At 39.2% G+C, this 20047-nt stretch overlaps 1 protein-coding gene across 13 annotated transcripts in view; it reads left to right on the top strand.

The window, feature by feature from the left end:
- The window catches only part of LOC105194673 (tensin-1), a 203578-nt gene that overhangs the window by 151970 nt on the left and 31561 nt on the right, over positions 1 to 20047 (top strand). For 11 of the 13 annotated variants that reach the window (XM_011159715.3, XM_026130838.2, XM_026130837.2 and 8 more), the window contains 6 exons: positions 3563 to 3628; positions 9973 to 10194; positions 10459 to 10622; positions 11130 to 11279; positions 14188 to 14485; positions 15408 to 15645. In XM_011159715.3, the coding sequence (XP_011158017.1) occupies positions 3563 to 3628; positions 9973 to 10194; positions 10459 to 10622; positions 11130 to 11279; positions 14188 to 14485; positions 15408 to 15645 (1138 nt within the window). Of the gene's footprint in view, positions 1 to 819; positions 2460 to 3562; positions 3629 to 8536; positions 9041 to 9972; positions 10195 to 10458; positions 10623 to 11129; positions 11280 to 14187; positions 14486 to 15407; positions 15646 to 20047 lie in introns of those variants that run through there. The other 2 variants (XM_026130840.2, XM_011159719.3) reach the window with 2 other exon arrangements.

Genomic DNA, 20047 nt, shown 5'->3' with positions numbered 1-20047 from the left:
GCAATTTACTCTAACGTATCGATAACATCATATACGAGCAAGTGAAACTTGGCAAATAGATCGAAATACATTTTGTTTTTCGTTCCATTAAACGAGGAACAAAGTTTCTTAGTAGAAGCCATTAAGGAAAGATCGATTTCTAATTGGACGATAAAAATTCCCAAAGTTTGCGAACAATACTTGATACTGCGTTCTGTAAAAAAAAAATTTGCACTGGGATACTATTTTAATTGAGGTAAAGATACCGTCCATTATTTATAGGGCGGATTGCATAAACGAGATATTAATGAAATAACACGGAATATATAGGTAAGCACGCGGACTGCGTTACATAGCGACCGATTACGTCGGCACTGCGGCGAAGGATAATTTAGACGTTAAGATAAATTTCATAAGCCCGCATCATCAAAGTCCCATTCACTGGGAGACCGATGCGATCTGCGGCCGCTCGCCCGGCCGAGTGAATATTTCGAGGGACCATCCACCCCGAGTAAATTCCGCGCGGGGCAACGTGGCCTAATTATATTTCAAGGGAGTGGCGGTTCAGCCACTCGGAGGTGTCATCCCTATATACCGGCTTGCGCCGGAAGTTCGCACGCTCGAGGAGAGGATCCGCGCGCGGCGCGGCGCAGGATCGGGCCTGCGTGTAACACATCGCAACGCCGACTACGGTCGCCATGGTTACGTGTCAAGTTCTCTCACCCCGTGCCACCCCGCCCCACGGACTATCCCGGCCTGCCGGGAGAGATGCAGACTTTCAACCCTCTGTATACCCGCAGCGCCGGGGCGGCTCCCGTGCGGCGCAGACGTTCATCCCGGTTGTCCTAGGTCGCGTGACAGGACTAAGACTCTCGTCCTGATCGTTTCAAGCGCGTCACCGTTTTCTCGACGTCGCGGCGCCTCGAGGAGAACGCGAGAAGAGTCGCGTAGATAGCGGTGTACCGAGCTGTGAGAGGTGGCTCTCGGTGAGAGAAACGCCCGACGAATCGAGCGTGACCACGAGAGGGTGCGTACCTTGAAACGCGACTGACCTTGAACGCACACACCTGCGAGCCGGAGCCGCGGCAGGTGAATTGATTGGCGCTCGGTAGGGTGGTATTGCGCCGTAGCTGCGATCATGCGGCGTGGTTGCGTACGACGCTTTGAAGGCTATCCGCTGTACGTCGTGACAAGTGCATTCGTTTGCGTGTCGAGCTGATAAGAGATTAAACTGCGAAATATTAAACGATTGAGTCACTAAAGTGCGACACGTTTGCACTATTGCAAACGTTATAACTAAACCGAATGGCAGTGCAGCCAGAAAGTGCAAGCTAAAGCAATAGAGGTGAATAGAATTTATATTGTACGTTGTCATAGATGATAAAAAGATATATAATATCAGAGTTGTATAATCTTTGAAATATACCTGTTACATCTATTAATGTTATGTGAGACAAATGTATAATCTAAAATCTAGAAAGGCACAGTAAAATAGAATTAATTGTTACATAAGCACGATCTACAATAAAAGTGTATACACAGGTATATTCAGTACAAAATATAGAAATGCTCAAACAGTATTAGTTGCTAACAATAATAGTCTCGATTTGTTGCAATAAAGGTCAAATATTTTGACTTGCGTAATTAAAAGGGGCAAATTGCATTACGTCTATACGACGTTTGACCTGGAAGCGACGAGTTCGATGATCCGCGCCCTATCAGAGAAAATCGTTTGGCAAGCGTCGCGGTTTTTCGCGCAGGAGGGAAAAAGGAGGAAGAAGAAGAGGCGGTGCCCGGTCCGAGTGAAACGAATATGGCGCGTTCCACGTTAACACACGTGGCTCGGGACATCTGGAATTCAATATTACTGAAGCAATTAAGATTAGAAATCACACGAGTGCGAAAGGCCTTTCCGGGATAATGAACCAAACCGATCGCGCCAAGTTTTATTAACATTTTTAAAGAAATATTAGCACTGTTTATAGGAGAATGATGAGAGATCCATAATTTTCTTGTTGGAGATATAATCGATATTGAGTAGCGTAGCTACCTGCTTGAGAGAATTATCGGAAGATTACGTAAAAAGAGGATTAAAGAAAGAAAGAAGTTTCAAGGAATACGATGGAGTTATTCGATTAACTTCTCATGATCGATGCGAAACATCATTCGCGTTGTTGTTACTGTCGGAACGTTTGATTGATCGAACGCCGACGCCATTCGCCTAATGGGTGATATATGAAAATTACAAATTGCATAAAAGCTACAGAGCACGATATTGTGCACCGATGACGAGTTCGAACGGCAGCTCATTATCGCGCGCTTGGTTGCGAGCGAATTGCTTCCGTTGTGGAGACACGCGGCAAGATACGACGAACAACAATCTTAGCGAAGCCGAAACGCCACTGCGGGAGGAAACGGAGACGCTTCTGCATCGCATCGCTTTTACCGTCTGGCACACTGCTCTTCATATAGAGAGCGAGGTGCGTGCGAATCGTACCTGCATGCCCGCGCGACGTGTACATCAATTAGCATGATACAATCTACATATTCTACAGAGCTGACTTCTGTTTAACGAAAATTTGTACGCTAATCCGAATATCTGTGCTGTCCGAAAATATTAATTAAAAATTACGTAGCATTATTCCATAGTTTTATTAAACATCAGATACTTTTTAAGAGGTGCTGTCAATAGACATATTTAGGCATAGCTTTTTATTTTTCGAAATTTATAAGCTTTCAATTATAGTTTTTTTCTTTTTTATTATAATGAAATATATAATATATATAGAAAGTTCTCTTTTTGAGCTTTATTTATTTTTTCTCTTATATACATATAATTGTGTAGTATCGCATGTGCATTCTAGCACAACTATTCCATATTTGTTATTTAGGTTTTTGGCAGGTTTCAATCTGTGCCGACTATGCAACCGTTTTTTTTTTAGGAATATTGAACACAATACGCTACTGCAGCACCTGTCGTTGCATAATTTTTCTTGCAATAATGGAACCGACAATGGGAACAACTTACCGTATATCATTAATTTCGAAACAATGGACAATAATGTCACCTACTTCTCTTGAGACAACGCCCATGAAGAGAGTAATAGTAATTTCTACACACTGAATAGAAAGTTAATAAGAATGAAGATATTATGTGTTTGTTTGATTACAAATACACTCAAATAAATACGTGCGCGACATTTTTATGTGAAATTAATTTTTTATTAATGTCATGCGCTGAAAGGACAGCTTTACTGTAGCGTTTAAGAATTTAACTAGATACAGATCAGAAATTAATTTTATGTTAAGTCATTAAAATAATTATGTACGACACCTAAGCATGATAACGCTGCTGTAAACAGTTTTGACAGGAATCAAGATAAACATCCGATACAATTTTTTCAATGATTCAACGTAATTATTTTCAGATCTGTATCTCAATAAAATTATTTTTTCCGCGTGAGAATGATTTGGTTTCTGTTATTTTAAAACTAATTATATACAAAGATGTAGCACGTAACATATTCCTGTATATTATTCACAGAAATGTATTAATTAATTGTTTTTTTATTTTTGATTGCAGCACAATGGCGGTTACGAATCACAACCGAAAAATGTCAACAACATCGCGAGAAGCAAGCAGCATCAAGTAAGTATTTATAATTATTTTTGATAATTATTTTGTCACTGAGCACAACTTACTAATTAATAATAATTAATAAAACTTAGAATTGTTACAATATATTCCATTTATCACAAATTATTATCAGAGAAATCAATTAATAGCAACATCGAAAATTCATCAAAAGAATATAGAATTATATTATTCTAATAAGAATAGATGTAGTAAAAACAGAAGATATGGATAGAGAGATCTTGACGCAAAAACGTTAGACCGAAGGCTCTCTATCTCAACCACTTATTTTAACGTCATCAATGAAAGCTCGCGATTCATCTCTAACTCGTCTCTTTAAATATTTAATAACGATACAAACGGCGATACACGCGAGCGACCGGTTTTCTACATGTCGTACGTAAGTGCCTTTATTTATTCCGCAAGAGGCAAAGCTGCATTTGCATTCGAAATGTACGACTTTTGCCTTCTCTCTCGTTGGGACTGCTTGTCCTGTCAGATAACATTTCGCTATACAAATTGCACGAAATCATTCCCAACGACTTATCGTTATTCGTCCGGCCCGTCGAGCACTCAAAATACAAAAACTGGAAGACACGTATACGACCTCTCCGAAACGCTGAACTCGAAAGAATGCTTTCGCCGCATTCAAATGGAAATGAATCTTTTTAAGCTATCCTATTTTTCACGCACCGGAAGCTCTACGTCGGTAGCTCGTTACGCGTGCCGCGACATTAAGGCAGAATTATCGCTATGTGCCTAACGATGGAAGGAAGGTTCCCCCTGTTCGACCGCGCTTTCGGCTCTCACATAACCGGAATGTGGAATTCTACAAAAAAAATAAGCGATGCGAAACTTAATTGCGCAGGCAATTTAATCTGGGAAAATCGCATTAAATCGCGGCTCGGCTAAAATCCATGATAGCCATAATTGCGCGGATCAAAATGAGACACACGTTACACAAACCGCCACTTACAACGTCAGCGGAATAACTTTCTATTACCGCGCAGCAGTGAGGGAATACTAATGTCCGACCAGTAATCAGTGCGCTAATTACTCTCCTTCACCGGCCGATATTTCCCAGGTTTATTTACTATCCGCAAATCGATTCTGTAAATCATTTCACGTGACATTTATCTGCCATTAGGGGAAATTCTTTGAAAATCAGGAAAGTAATAGCGACATAATTTCGCATTTAATCTCCAGCCCGTGTCTTTCGATTAATTCAGAATTTGGGACAAAAGAAATAACGAGAGTGTCTCTGAAATACCGACGTCCCGCTGTCGGGCGGTATTTCCCGCGCGTAAATGACGATGCCGTTGAAAATTATACGCTAAAATGGCAATAAGGCGGCGCATTATACGGCTGGTCGGTATCGGCTACGATGTACCGCCGCGATAACCCGTGCGTGTTGACGTCGGATGGATAATATATTCGCGAAACCGCGCATTTATTCGTGAACGGACCACCGCTATTACTGCGGAAATATATGCAGAAAGAGCGACGACTGCAATCGGTTTCTGCTATTTTCGCGCGTAATATGTAGAAAGTTACGGGCTTTTGCAGTAAAACCTTGTGTATGATTATATGTTATAAAATGTATATTAAAATAAAAGGTTATTTGGTTTCTGCGATAAGGTATTAATTAAGATATACTTTTATTAATGCAATCTGTGTGTACTGAATCTCTTCTATATAATTATGTATTTTTTTAAAATATTATTTGCTTATTATTAGTTACATTTTTAATGCAATAAAAACATTTGACGTTTATATTTAATGGCGTTGAAAAATAATCAACAAGTTTAATATTATATGTTTCTTAATATTAATTAATCGCATGGATTCGTTCCGGAAGCTGACGTTCACGATTACTTCGCAACTATGGGCCGCACAAAGAATAGCGAAGGTGAGGCACGTTGCGACGATAATTATGCGGAATAGCAATTAGCGTACGGTAAAAACTGTTGCGCAGCTGTTATCGCATTCGTTCTTATTTCTCGCGACATTGAGGATTATTTTATCGGTTATTTTTGTTTAAATATTGCATTGTATTTTTATCAGTCCTGTAAAAAGTTGGTGCATAAAAATAGCATATTAGTAAGCTTTTAAAAAGTAGAAAATGCTGTTTAAAATTTATCAACGTAAGATTCAAATCACCACATTTTCAAAAAATTATTTTGCTAAATTGATTTTCTCTTTGATTGATTTTCTCGTCAATTGCAATTCATTGATCGTCATGGAGTGATCGGAGTAGGAATCGGCTTATTAATTTGACAATAAAATAACAAGAATAGAGAGGATAATCCAATCATATTATCATTATCAGCTTTTAACACATAATCGATGAAAATTAACCCCATTCATTTAAACGTTATACTTTCAATTAGAAATTAACAGTGAGCAATTAGGTGGATTAACGGTAATTGACATTAGTGGTGAAGCTCGTTGCGTGCATCGAGCTTCTTGCTTCCATAATCGCATAGAATTAATGTCGATGGCGATATATAGCCCCAATAGAACTTTATACCGCCCCATAAAATCTTATTGTTGAGTTCATATCTTTCAGTTTTTTACTAACAATTTTCTACATTTTTTTACTAAATCTTTAAATTTAGAGATCTTCGATAAAAAAAGCGAAAAATTAAAAATCAAAAATTTTTCAATATTTTACTTTTATTATTTTTTTTAAATGTAATTTATTATTTTGATATATTTAGTAAAGCTTTATAATTTTTAAAAACATACTTTCAGAGAGAGAGAGAGAGAGAGAGAGAGAGAGAGAGAGAGAGAGAGGTTAGTTGAAGGAGCATTTATTATTGCCCTAGGGCAGGTCCTCTAAGGTTATACAATAATCGAAAAGAAAAGAGAAAATTGTAGTGATTAAATAACACCGATTAGAGAACAGAAAATTAAATAACAAAAGGTTAAATAAAAATTAGAACAGACTATAAAAACAAACAATAAGTACAAAATAAAGAACGAAATGTAAAAAAAAATATATAGAGTGAAAGAAGAAGAAGAAAAGAAATTAAATGCGTGGATAAAATTGAGAGAGGGGGAGAAAGAGATCCATTCTACTCCACTCTACTTCTACCAAACTCTATTTTATTGTCGAGTTTCTCAATTTTAATAATTTATCCATTATGAAACTTTAATTTGAAGCCAATGACGTTACGACTTGTTTTCACCGATGCCTGACAGGCGACGGGCAATATCCTCGTTTCGCGACTTTCAGTTAGTCGGGACAGTCGGTCTTGCTCGATTCGACGATTGGGTGTGAAACACGGTGGACTTAGGGGTACGTACACACATACACACACGGGTGATTTCCGCGTAGCGACAGCTGCGGTAGGACCGCGACGTAATAGCAATTTCACACGTGAGTCTAACGGCCAAAGGGATTTATGAGCGGGTGGGTAGGCCTGACTGCACGCCCCGCGAGAAACGAACTTGCGTGGCGCGTTATGATCCCATAAAACCAAGTATTTTTAGAGGTAGCCGCCTCGCGCTCTTGTTCTCTCGCCCGGCTCGTTCTGCTTTCTTTTCCACGACGCCCGTTCATTGTTAGCGGCCCTTTATATTTGTGAAACTCCGACGCGAGCCGCAGTGTACTCGTTCTTCAGTGTACTCCTGCTCCTTTCGTCTTTCCACTCTGTGTTTGTTTCGGATATAAATTTACTTGCACACGTTATCCGAAAAACGTGACGCGCGTACAGAAACTCGATGTCTTTTTATCACGTCTCTTATTTTAGTTATTACACGCGGAATTATTCACAGACTCAGATTATGGGATTAGATAGGATTACGTAATTGCATATGCAAGTACACAGAATGACGTATGCATGCACGCCACGGTACATGGGATTTCGGTTCTACCGTCGTAATTAGTTATAATACTATAGTCCGGAAAACAAAGGCTTTAGTCGCTTTTGAGGGCCAGCCGGAGGATTGTTGAATGCAGTCGAAATTACGCGCGCATTAGTACGGAAAGGCCAACTTGTCAAAATGTACCGAATACATTACTCCGTCTGTCGAGCAGAGAATTATTTATTAATCTGATAAAATTCCTCGACGATATACACACGAGAGACAGACGAGTGCTTAAAGGCAGATATAAACACGAACAACGTACGACTATATAAATCCGATATAAATCATGCGAATAATTTTAACAAGCGCCATCAATAACGGAGTATCTCAACGGTGCGACCGGTGTACCCGACCGTTGAAGCCCTATAAATGACTCTCGGCTAACCGACGAGGTGCACTCGCCACGGATGCTGTCCGGCCTGGAAGAAACCGCAGCAACCGTGCAAAAACGCAACTTACATCCGGCTCGTTTGCGCGCCAACTGCTCCGTGTAATTTTCGCACGTTCCCCGCGACAAATCATCCGCGCAACCTTCCGCGACGCGCGTAGACGTCCCGGACTCCCTCTTGCATTGTATTAAGGTGATCTAGCACCGACCACGGCTCGACTGCCAGTGCGAATAGCGTGACTATTTGGTGGGAATCGAAGTCACGCTACCTGCGCGAATTCGTTACATCACGCGTCCACGCGCGAGCGAGTTCTCCCATCCGCGTTCAGGGCCGCTTCGATGCGTTTGGGGCAAAAAGCGTTCGCGTTCAAGTAAAATTGAAAAGTTTCTTACAAAAAATACCTGACTTTTCTCTGTTGAATAATTTATGGGAGATGAAGAAACTGAACAAATCGAGGTGTTAGAAAAAGAGACTTGTCACGAAAAATTTCCCTTACAAATGTTTTTATAAATTAGCGTATTATATAGAACTAACAAAATGACATTTGTGATTTATCGCGGAATAGCTCTTTGAAAAATGCGTATCGTAAAAAAATAAAATATTCTAAATGTATCGCAGAGTTTTTTGTTTCTGCGAAATTCTTGAAATTAAAAGCGATATCACGCAAATTGATCGATTCTCGCAAATCGGGAGATCATTTTCAACGGTTAATTGAACTGCGCAGTTATTTAATCGCAGCCGTATCGGAAATCTATTTTATGACGCACAACTGCGATCACGATACGCAAATAAACGTCGCGGAGTGACGATGACGAGCCGGCCCTGGAGCATGCGAGCACCAGCATACGTCAGACATACATGACAGAAGGCGGTGCGATTATCTGACAAAACCGCGGACTGGCCACTGGATATTCTTGCGTATCTTCAGTAGAACCAGGCGAAACACAATACCCGGCAGTGTGTCGTTCAGCTGCGAGGAACACGGCGTATCGCCCCGATCGTATCTCCGCATCCTCGTCTCTCGCGGCGGGATAAACGCACCGTTCCCGTTAAGACACAGGGATTACATGTCGATCTTTCGCGATAGCGTGTCCTCCGTAAGGACATTGCCAGAATGCCGGAGAATATCGTCGTTAGGATCGTCTACGCGCCGAAGTACTCCAAGGTGGCTACAACGTCGCGATGGTGGATTTTACCGTAAATCCTCGCCAAGTTATCAATTATTCGTGCGACTAATGTTGAGATAGTGATGAGTACAGTGGAAGTGCATTTGATCGATGCGACGTAGATTGAACAATTAGTATTTAAATTCTGCGTCTAAAGAATATTTAAAAATCGATATTTTTTAATTATGGATATTAAACAAACATTGTTTATCGAACACTATGACATAATAAATCGATAAATATTACAAACTTTTATAATTTCTTTTTAAATTTATTTAAAAATTTTTTTTTATAATTTTTTTACACTTTATGTGTTTTATATTATTAAATATTAAAGACACGTTTTGTTAGTTTAAAAAACTTTTTATTACATATAATAATTTATTCATTCAAATTGAATGTCTATCAAGGCTATTTAGAGGGAAAATAAAAATAAAAATAGATTTATAGGCGAAGAAACAGTCTACCTCCACAGAGAAAATTTGATTGTCCGATATAATACTGTTTTACGAGAAAACTAAGTTTTGTGGCAGAGATAAATTTTACGGTTTCCAGCTAGGATTCAGTGAAATGAAATCGCTCGCAAATGGATCCTCTTTGAAACGAATTTAGGAAATTTCGTTACGAGTGACGAATTTTGGTCCAAAAATAAATCTCAATTTACACATATATGTTCAACTGATTGCAGTGCAAAAGAAATTTACAAGTGTAATTTTTGAGAAACAATTTTTGATGCTTTCTACGATAACATCTGATGCAATTTTTTAATTACTTGTAACAACAAAATATTTATTGTACGGATTATTTTCGTATTTATAATTACTATAAACAATTATTTTTCGAATATTTTTGCCGTCGTATTATATATAATATTTAGTAAAGTTCTATAAATCTTTCGTTTGCCATATTTAAATAAATCATTGAATTACAGGTGCAGACATCAGCGCTGGTGTCAACACCTGCAAGAACGCCGGGTGTCGGCGCAGATTCAACGATCACGGGACCGGGAAAGGGCGGAGGTCGCGTGACGGAAGTGATGGAACTCTGTTACGTCACGGAGAGGATCATCGCCCTTTGGTATCGAGAGGACGCGCAGGGTGTCCTCGAACATGCTACTACCCTTCTGCGCGGGAAACATGCTGACAATTACATGGTGACTATTCAAATAACTCTCATAACTTTTCGAAATAACAAGAGGAATGCGTTATGGATTTAGTAACATTAGCCAACGTTGGTAATTTTATGATTATAAATATTATAATAAAAATTATGTAAAGTTGATCATTTTTATGGAGATATAACAATGTTTTTTAATTTCAAAAAGTGGACCGCGAAATTGTGAAGTTATGCTTCATAATATTTCTGTTGGTTTATTTTTATAATTTTTTTGAAGTTTTTGGATATCCTTGGTTTTCAGATCTTTAATTTGTCATCGCCCGGTCGACCCGGCGAGCCGAATACGAGGGAAGCAGGATGGCCGCAGGGATTAGCGCCAAGTTTGGAGAGACTGTGTGCTCTCTGCAAGGAGCTGGACTCCTGGTTAAACGGCGCTTCCAATCGCGTCGTTGTTCTGCATGCCAGGTGAGATTGCGATTTTCAAAGTTGTCAAATTTATTTTTTAATTCCTTGTAATAAACGTAGAAAAAAAGATAACTAAATTTACAATTTAAATTTTAATTACGAGCGACTTTAATAACACTCAATATACATACCTGTACCATGAAGAAAAATAGTCCCAAACGAATCCTTCAAGGCGAAAAGAAATTATTTTCGAAAGATACAAGTTATCGAGCGCAAGCATCTCCGTGTACGCATTTATACGCATTCGTGACCTGGTTTTTGTAGAGCGGCCAATGTTCAAGTGATCGGCCGCAAAAGCCATAATTTTGCCGCGTACATTCACCGCCCCCTCGAAAGTCCGCGCCCATAACTTCCCGTTAGTCATTTCCATTCATCATTTCCATTCATCGTGAATAATAACGTCATTAGATTAACCGCGATCGGCCCGCGGCGAAATCTTTTCGTATCCCACCTCTTATGGACATTGCGCGTTCGCGATACTAACGTTAACGTTATCGTTCTCTTCAGGGGCGGCAAGGAGCGGCTGGGTGTGGCAGTGTCCGCTTATATGAACTACAGCAGCATCTGCGGGGGACGCGATCAAGCGTTGGACAGGTTCGCCATGAGAAGGTTCCTCGACGACAAGATCGGATCGCTGCAGGTTCCATCACATCGAAGGTAACGAGAGAGAAAAAGGGAGAGAAAGTCGCACGTATACTACGTGTTGATGTATATACGACGTTAAGTCATTCTATCGTATCTATACTCGCAAATAATTCAGACAGCATCATAAAATTATTTACGAGCGTATGCATGCGTCGCAAAAAGCTCACAAGTTCATTTCTTTCTCAATTCCTGTCTTAACCGCTGCGTGTTGAATATAATCTCGCAATTTATTTTAATTGTCATCTCTTGACACTTTTAATGACAGGTAATTGATCATACCGGAAAATCTTACTTCGTAAATCTATTTTGCGATATTTCATATTGACTGACTGTATTTGACATTTTACGAATCGTAACTTTGTTTCTCTTATTTTACTGTCTAACTTTAAAACGTGATTATTGAAAAATGTTTTTTTAATAATATTTCGCGATTTATATAAAATTTAGGAAATGAGACTATGATATCCACCTTTGCAACGATATAATCTTTTTCTCTTTTGAAAGCCACTTTATTAATCCTGAATTAAATAAAACGAATGAGAGACGTGTGTTTAACTAAAATTACATAAGGAGCCAGTCATCTCTACATATCAATGACGCACTTGACGTTTATCGCGGAAGCCATGTAATTTCTTCAAATTTATTTCACACACAGGAAGAAGAAGCTTATAACTAGCCTGCGTTTATTACTATGGCTACCATATAAGAAGGACACTTTGAATAACCATTCCTATTTGTTATCCATTCTACGCACCATCGACCTGAAATGTCGAGTCCTCATTATCTAGTCGTCATCATCTTCAATCATCCTTGCTCGTTTTCTGCCATCCTTCGTCTTCCACCGCCTCCATTAATCATGTTGATGCCTATCCGATCATTCCTCCATAATGGATTCCGGAAATTCGTTCGGGATTCCTAGAACTTCGGAATAGCGTCGACGACTCTTTTAAAATTGCAACTCCATAATCGCTTCGTTCACACCATGATTACAACATTTACTGACGAGGGAAGATCGCGAGGCAAGATGGCAGTAACGAAATAAAATGATCGGCCACGTTGCGCACTTAACGTTCTTGTTGTTGAAGAGATGTTTCTGTCAGCCTGTTCTATCGCGCGTACTACGAGAGCCATTGATCTAAAGATAGCGAGCTCCCATCATCATCATCATCATCGGCAGCCTTATCGTTTACTTCATCGCCGTGTCGTCGTATGCATTCATAACGACCGTAATGAAACGCGGTCGAACTTGCATGCGGCTGTCTCTTTTAATCTCGTTCTCACTTATAGCCATCGTAATATTTTCCGACTTAAATGCAATTTGATTGAGGAAAAAAGCTTTTTCTCGCTCGCATAATAAATTAAAATACATCGATATGCCCACGAAGATGATCTTATTTGTCATACGTATGATTTAAAAAAATATATATCGTCGTAATTTGAATAATTATTTGGATACGTAATGATGTTAAATTATCATTTATAAGTAATCAATAATTTTTTCCAGAATCAATTATCTAATAAAATAGAAATGATTACAAATAATGACATCGAATTATTCAAATTACGTACTTTATATAATTATTTGTCTAGTCAAGTAAAAATATTTGTTCTTATAATACTTATAATGCTTATATAACTAATAATGCTGAAACACACGGAAAGAATAATTTTACTATAGTGTCTAAAAATTTAGCTATAATAAATACATATCAGAAAGTGATTTTTATGTTGTACTATCAAAATAATTATATAAAACGTTCAAGCATCATGATGCTGTTGCAAAAAGTTTTGACATTTTAGCAATCATCTTAAACGTTCAATATAAATTTTTTAATGATGCAACATAATTATTTTCAGATCTGCATTTCAGCAAAATTGTTTTTTTTTGTGAATATTTAAATCATTTATTGGATCTTTTTGTGGCGAATAATTATTTTCAGAATTGACTACTCAATTAAAAATTATTAATTGGATATAATTACGTAATTAATTAATTGTATTAAGTCTTTTGATTTTGATTATCTAATCATCGTTCTTTTTTTCTGTCTCACTTTTACACGCGCGTTTCCGTTCCTCTCGTGATTTATGCTCACGATTCGATCAACCGGTTCCTTTTAACGAAACAAACGCAACCCATCCGGCAGTTTATCGCGCGTATTACGCGCCATCGACCCCGTCGCAACCACGACCGCCGTATCATTACCGTCATCATCGTCCTTATCGTCGTCCTTGTCATCCGCGTCGCCGTACGCATTCATAATGATCGTAATGAGCCGCGACCGAGGTGTGCCCGCGTGCGAGGCGACTTCCTTGCCGCTTCTTCTTTTTCTTCTGCTTCTTCTTCTTCTACTACTACTTCTTCTTCTTCTTGCTTGTCATATCGCTTCTTCTTCGTGATCCTCACGCTCCTCCGGTTCTGCCTACCGGAGTTCTTCCATTAATTCCGCGAGCCGCGAGCATTAGCATGTCGTTAGCGTAGCTGCACTCTCGCGAGCGTATGAAACCATTACTAGCCTGCCTCTGAGAGATCTCTTACGACGAATGATGTCGAACGTTAGTGGCACGTATTCCTATCTGCATGCTCGTCCAACATGCACACCTCTTCGTGTCACGGGCCAAGGCTTTCATTGGTCGAACCATCAATCCCATTCATCATGTTTCTCATGCATGCGCGCATTTGCGGCTTGAGAGAAATTTGCCCCTTTATTTTTTCGCTTTGCAATGTTGATCGTACCAGGAAGATCATCTCTCACGCTTAATCCTCATCGATTTATCGTTCATTATTTGTGATATTCATGTTTAATCCTTTAATCCTTTAAACCATCAGAACGAGAGTCCAGAATTAGATTCGAGATTGAAAATGCAATAGCATACTTAGTTTTAGATGTCAAATATAATAAAGTTTTCTTGGATTTTCTAGGTACATCGAGTACTTCAGCGGACTGCTGTCAGGCTCTCTGAGGATCAGCCAGTCACCATTGTACCTGACCCATCTGACAGTCCTCGGAGTGCCGCTATTTGAGCCGACGGGCTGTCGAGCCTTTCTTAAAGTATACGAAGGACTTACACCGGTTTACACTTCGGATCTGTACTCGGTGACGAACGCACGTGAATTTACAGTTAATCTCGGCGGACTACGACTGAGAGGTGACATCTTGGTCAAGTGCTACCATAGGGTATACTCGAAGCAAACTCGAGAAGTCATGTTTTCTCTCCAGGTAAGAGAAAGCAATGTAACACAATAAATCTGTATGCTATAGTAATATATTTTTATACCATTAAAAATTACTGACATTACAAAATGTTTATTATTTGGTTTTATCGTGATATAATCATGCAATGTCTGACTTTGCATATTTACATAAAATTATATAACAAATTAAAACTGGAATATCAAATTGAAGTAGCAATCGAATACTGATCCAATATCCATTTATGTTTATATTTGTCGCGTACAAATACATCATGCATGATGCATTTATGATGAATGCATGATTATAGCCCACAAGTAACACGATGTGAAATCGGAAGCGTAAATGATAGTTTATGCAAAGCTATTCGTAAATAGTTACAAGGACGATGAAGTAGAGCTACATGTTCGGGGAAAAAAAGCAATCAACATTTGCGCGTTCAGTTTTATGCCCGATGGGCAAACCACATCCTTTGAACAACGTAACGATCAATTAATAACTAGATATAATTTTTCCTCTTACAGGCAGGAAAACTGACACATGAGAATTCTATGAAAAAAAAATATCGATCGCAATATATTGCATTAAGTTTTAGTTTATTAGAATGATAAGATTTATGCAAAAAAAAGTAGCACTCTTTTAAATTGATTGATGTTATAATACGTATGCTTTATACGAACACCGACCAGTAGTATTTGAATTTGCATACCCGCAATTGCTTATAATTAATCTCTCTGCTGTCTTTTTCGCATCAATAAAATTTCGTTCTTCGAGTTTCCTTTCAATCTTTAGCAAGGATAAATCAATTGTAGATTCTGCGGAGAATCTACTGAGAATGCTAGCTGTAATATGTTGTGTGACTTTAAGTAAGATCGTAACTTTAAGTAATGGTTCGTGTCAAACAGTAATTACGTCGCGCGTATTCTCACATTTGCCATTGTTCTCTTAGTTTCACACGTGCGTAATTACGGAGAACGTCGTGTCCTTCCCGCGATCGGAGCTCGACGTCGCCTGCGACGATCCTCGGTGCCCACCCGACAGCGTGGTGACACTCTACTTCGCTACCGACGCTAAACGTCAGGACGGTCCAGTCCCGGCGCCGACACCCGCCGTGCCGCATGCATCGGCACATCACGATCCCATCCTGCATTGGGACAGCTATACGAATCTCGAGATCAGCGACGATGGTGAGTACAAATTTCTTTAGATTCTTAGAATAATTTTTCGAACGTGATGAGAAAAACAGCGTGATGAGAAAAATTATAACTTGTCTCTTAGAGCACACACAACACAATTTTTAATTCTTTTTAAAGATTTATTATAATTAAATATCTAATAGCGCTTGTCTTAATTATTTGAATAAGTTAATTAAAATTAATTATTTTATAACAAGTAATTGATTTCTATGTGCCAAAATTGCAAGTGAATTGAATGAGATATAAAATTTCATATAAAATCTGATTTCTCGGATTCTGTTACTGTGCCAATAAAATTTGGCAAAAGATGATATAATGTGATAAATGAGATTCAGGAATATAAACTAACATCGCTGACGTTTATGTTAACGTCGATTATCATGTTTCGCTTGTAAATCGCTCACATAAAATATGGTAGATACTTAGGTACACGACATAATATTGCAATAGGAAGAAATTTTCGTTAAATATTTCTTGTTCAACATGATTTTACGTGATTCTGTGGAAACACTAGTTTGTCTCTCGTGTGTCATAAATTTGACAATACGAGATTGCCGATTAATTTATTGATATCACGAAATCTATGATTCGCGGTCCACATCGGGAGAGCTCATCGTTGCCGACTGATACGCACTAATTTTCGTCGTAATGGCACCCAATTAACCTCGATCTGACAGCGAGAGCTGGTCAGAAATACAACTTGGCTAGTGTTCCCAGCGAGGGAGGGAGGGGGCGAGCTAGACGAAAGAGCAGCAGTCAGTATAGTGCATTTAGAACGGCTGACTAACGCCGCCGGAAATATGTTCTGCCAAGTGGAGGGAAAATGGCGGTTTATCGCGACGGGGGCGATTTCCACGGCTGGAAATAGATCAAAGGTCGGCCCGATGGATGGGCAAGGTCCATCGCGTTAGCCGCTTCCGAGTATAGCGTTTCTACCCTGTCGCTGACTATTTACATCTTCACTTTTCTCTGGTGCGCCAGCCTGACTTTTTGATGAGACGAGTAAAGTGGTTGTCGTGACGAATACCCGCGATGTAAAATGTATTTTCTAGATTTCGATCGAGAACCATGGAAATTATATAAAGTACGAGTAATTATTACAATCTTACGAAGATGAAACATGCTCGTTAAAATCTAAAAAAAAAACAGCTTTTTATGTTAGTTCCCTTAATTTTAATTACGTAAATTTGATTCTGGGCAAGATTACGAGAAAATTTATGTTGGTTCCCTTAATTTTAATTACGTAAATTTGATTCTAGGCAAGATTACAATAAACACATTTCTTTCTCTTTAAATTTTTCTAAAGATTAGATTAATAATGCCATGAAATGTACTATTCCAATTAATTAGGTCTCATTATTAAATAAAAGATTCGGATTTGTTACGCGATGTTATCTACGCTTAGCGAAGGATAATAGAATCTAATGTAGCGATTTGTTCTGCTCGGTATACTGCTGTAATCGAGACGATTGCATCATCGCCATGATTCCTCCAAAAGCACGCGCCGGCAACTCAGGACGACGCTCTCGGAGTCAATTCGTTTCGTTAGCGATCGGCCGGTGGGTTCCAATAAAGCTGTGACCTAAATTGCGCGCAATGCTAAATCGACGCCGTTTGTTACGGGACGAAGAGTGACGGCGGACGAGACCGGAAAGAAAAATGGAGGGTGCCAGTGAGCGGCGTGACCCTGCGGTCGAAGAGAGACGAATAGATCAATGGATAGGTTGCGCCGATTGAATACCGGTAGTTTAACCGCAATACCGTCGACGACCCATCTGCCGGATATCCACCCCCTCCCTCCCCCCTAGGTTGCCGACTAAAGGGTGTGACCGAACTGAAATCAATTCCACCTCTCGGTGACCAGGCATCTCCGCGAGCGAAAGAGATCGTCTAGCCTGTCGTTGTCAGAACGCGATCGATTATTGAAATTCTTCCGCATAACTCTGCGCAGTTTCTTACCGTCGGATTTTTTGGATATTGATGAATATATTTGGGTATATACTAAAAATTAAAACTAATGTCTTGTATCGATCTTACACGATCAATAATATAGATCATGTATGTATATAATATAGTAAAGGAGAGGGCTGTGGAATACCATTTTGTTTTTTTTTTTGCCATTAACGCGACACAATTCTAACCAACGCCAGTTTGGAACATTTCATAGAATATATTTTCAACATTTCATAAAATTTTTTCCAATTAATTTTTTTGGCTTGAAAACTTTTTTGAATAAAACTTGAAACTTTTTAATAAACATTATTTTGTATTAACATTACATACTATTAAACCTTATCCGGTCTATAATACTCTGAGTATTGACAATGTATTATTAATCGTGATTATAATATTGATTGATAGAATATTGACAGTGATCCGGATTTCTTGATTCTCGAGCATCAGTGTCTCTGTATAGTAGAGATACCGACGCCCGAGAATTAAGAAATCCGGATCACTGTCAATATTCTATCTCAATCCATCAATATTAACGCACGATCGATAATATTGTCAGTATTCGCTGGTAACATTATTATTAATCGTGTAAGATCCCTCTATTGAATATAGAGGCACAATGTACTGTTGCAAGGTACTGACCGTGCTATAAATCTTTCAAAATAAAGATTTTATTACCGTGTCGCCGAACAATCACGCAAACTGTAAAGAGAGCGCTATTCGCGACGTCTGAACCACCTCGACAGGCAACACGAGATTTCCCAAGCCGTCCCCCTTAATTGTCCCCCGTATTGAGTTCAGACATTCTAAATCACACTTAAATTGTCCCAGTCTCACTCGTGCCGTTAAGTATCGAAACAATTTGTCGCCGGCGGGCGCGCCCGCATCAATTGGCGTTCGAGCCATCGATTTGCGCCGCTACTTTTTGTCTAATGATTTAATGCGAGTTCACGATTTGCGATTTTCCTTGCTGCCGGGTGAAAGCGAAGGGTTTAACGGACGACGTATTTCCACGTCACGAGACAACGAGGATTCTTTTCCTGTCGGCAAATCGACGAGTGTAACGAACTCTCGATCGAAACGAGGTACCTGACGGAAACGTCATGATGCCCACACGTTGCACCCACGCGACAGAACATAAGTTTTCCCGTGACATCGTGCTTGCACGATCTGCTTTAACGATCCGTTGAGTAATGTGAACCAGTATGAAAAAGTTCTTCAACTCCTTTGAACGGGTGACACGCGAAGCGAGACGGAAATGTAATGAATCTTCCATGTTTCCGGGTAATTTCGTACGAATCGATAGTCTGTGTGCGCGATCTCTCGGGTTGACTTGTTTAAGCAAAGTATATCGGAAAAATAAAATTAGAAATGGGTATGTTTAAATTTAAACATTTAGTTAAAAAAAAAAGTGCCGATGCAGTCAAGAAAAGAAAATTATATTTGCGCTGGAAGTGGAAATGGTTTCTTTAATTTAATAAATGGATATTTTATACATTACGTAAATATAGATAGTGTAATCAAAAATTAGACAGAGTGGATCACAATATAAATAGAATAGATGCACTTAATTAAGTAAGCAGGCCCCATTGCATCAGATCCATCGCTCGTTGGATCAGGATGTAACAAAAGTCGTGGAAGCTGCAACGAATGGAAAGGGATGGAAAGCGGCACAATATAAGAGATTTTCATGGTGGTGGGGAGTCCGCGGGTTTATTCTTGGCGTCGAGACGCCATGGATGGGGATAGAGTTTAACAGTTTTCGCGCGCGCCTCTCTACGTAACCGTGCCAGAGAGTCTCAGTTCGATTCTTGATTCTCCGATGATCAATAGTGCTCTCTATTTGCACAATTCGGTGTTCCTACCATTTACATCCGGTAAACATGAAATTTTATTGATTATTACGCAATTAATTACGCAATCGCGCGGTTGCGACAACTACAGAATCGTGAGCAAAGTGGCAAAAGTGACGAGCGTTTCGTAAGCTGATTTTATGTTCTCTTTACTAACATAGCGATTTACGTTGTTGAGAGTAAATTTATTCATTTGAATCTTGAAATTATTTTAGCAAATAAGACGGCGAGTATCTTTATAATTTTATGTAGCACTTTCTAAATCTATTAAATTATGACTTTGAATCTTTAGATAAGTGATATGTATTCAGATATTACTAAAACCGTAGTAGTCTAGAGATATTTCTTCTTGCCGCTTTCTATCGCGATATTGTAACGTTTCGCGACAAGTACCCGTTTCAACGTTTCGCGATACTCGCGATTGGAGATTGACCTTAATTTTACGGTCTACCGTTAAGGTGACACTTCACGCAGGATAGAGTCTTTTGATCCAAAATTGGCGAACCGGCTTGACTGGGCGGCTCTCGCTCCGAGAATCGCCTTCGGACCATGCCACGAGAAAGTTGGTTCCTGGAAAGTGTAGATCG

This window comes from Solenopsis invicta, chromosome 11 (genome assembly GCF_016802725.1).
Source record: "Solenopsis invicta isolate M01_SB chromosome 11, UNIL_Sinv_3.0, whole genome shotgun sequence".
Taxonomy (NCBI): domain Eukaryota; kingdom Metazoa; phylum Arthropoda; class Insecta; order Hymenoptera; family Formicidae; genus Solenopsis; species Solenopsis invicta.
Note: the sequence above shows the minus strand (reverse complement) of the source record. Positions and strands in the feature narration are given on the sequence as shown.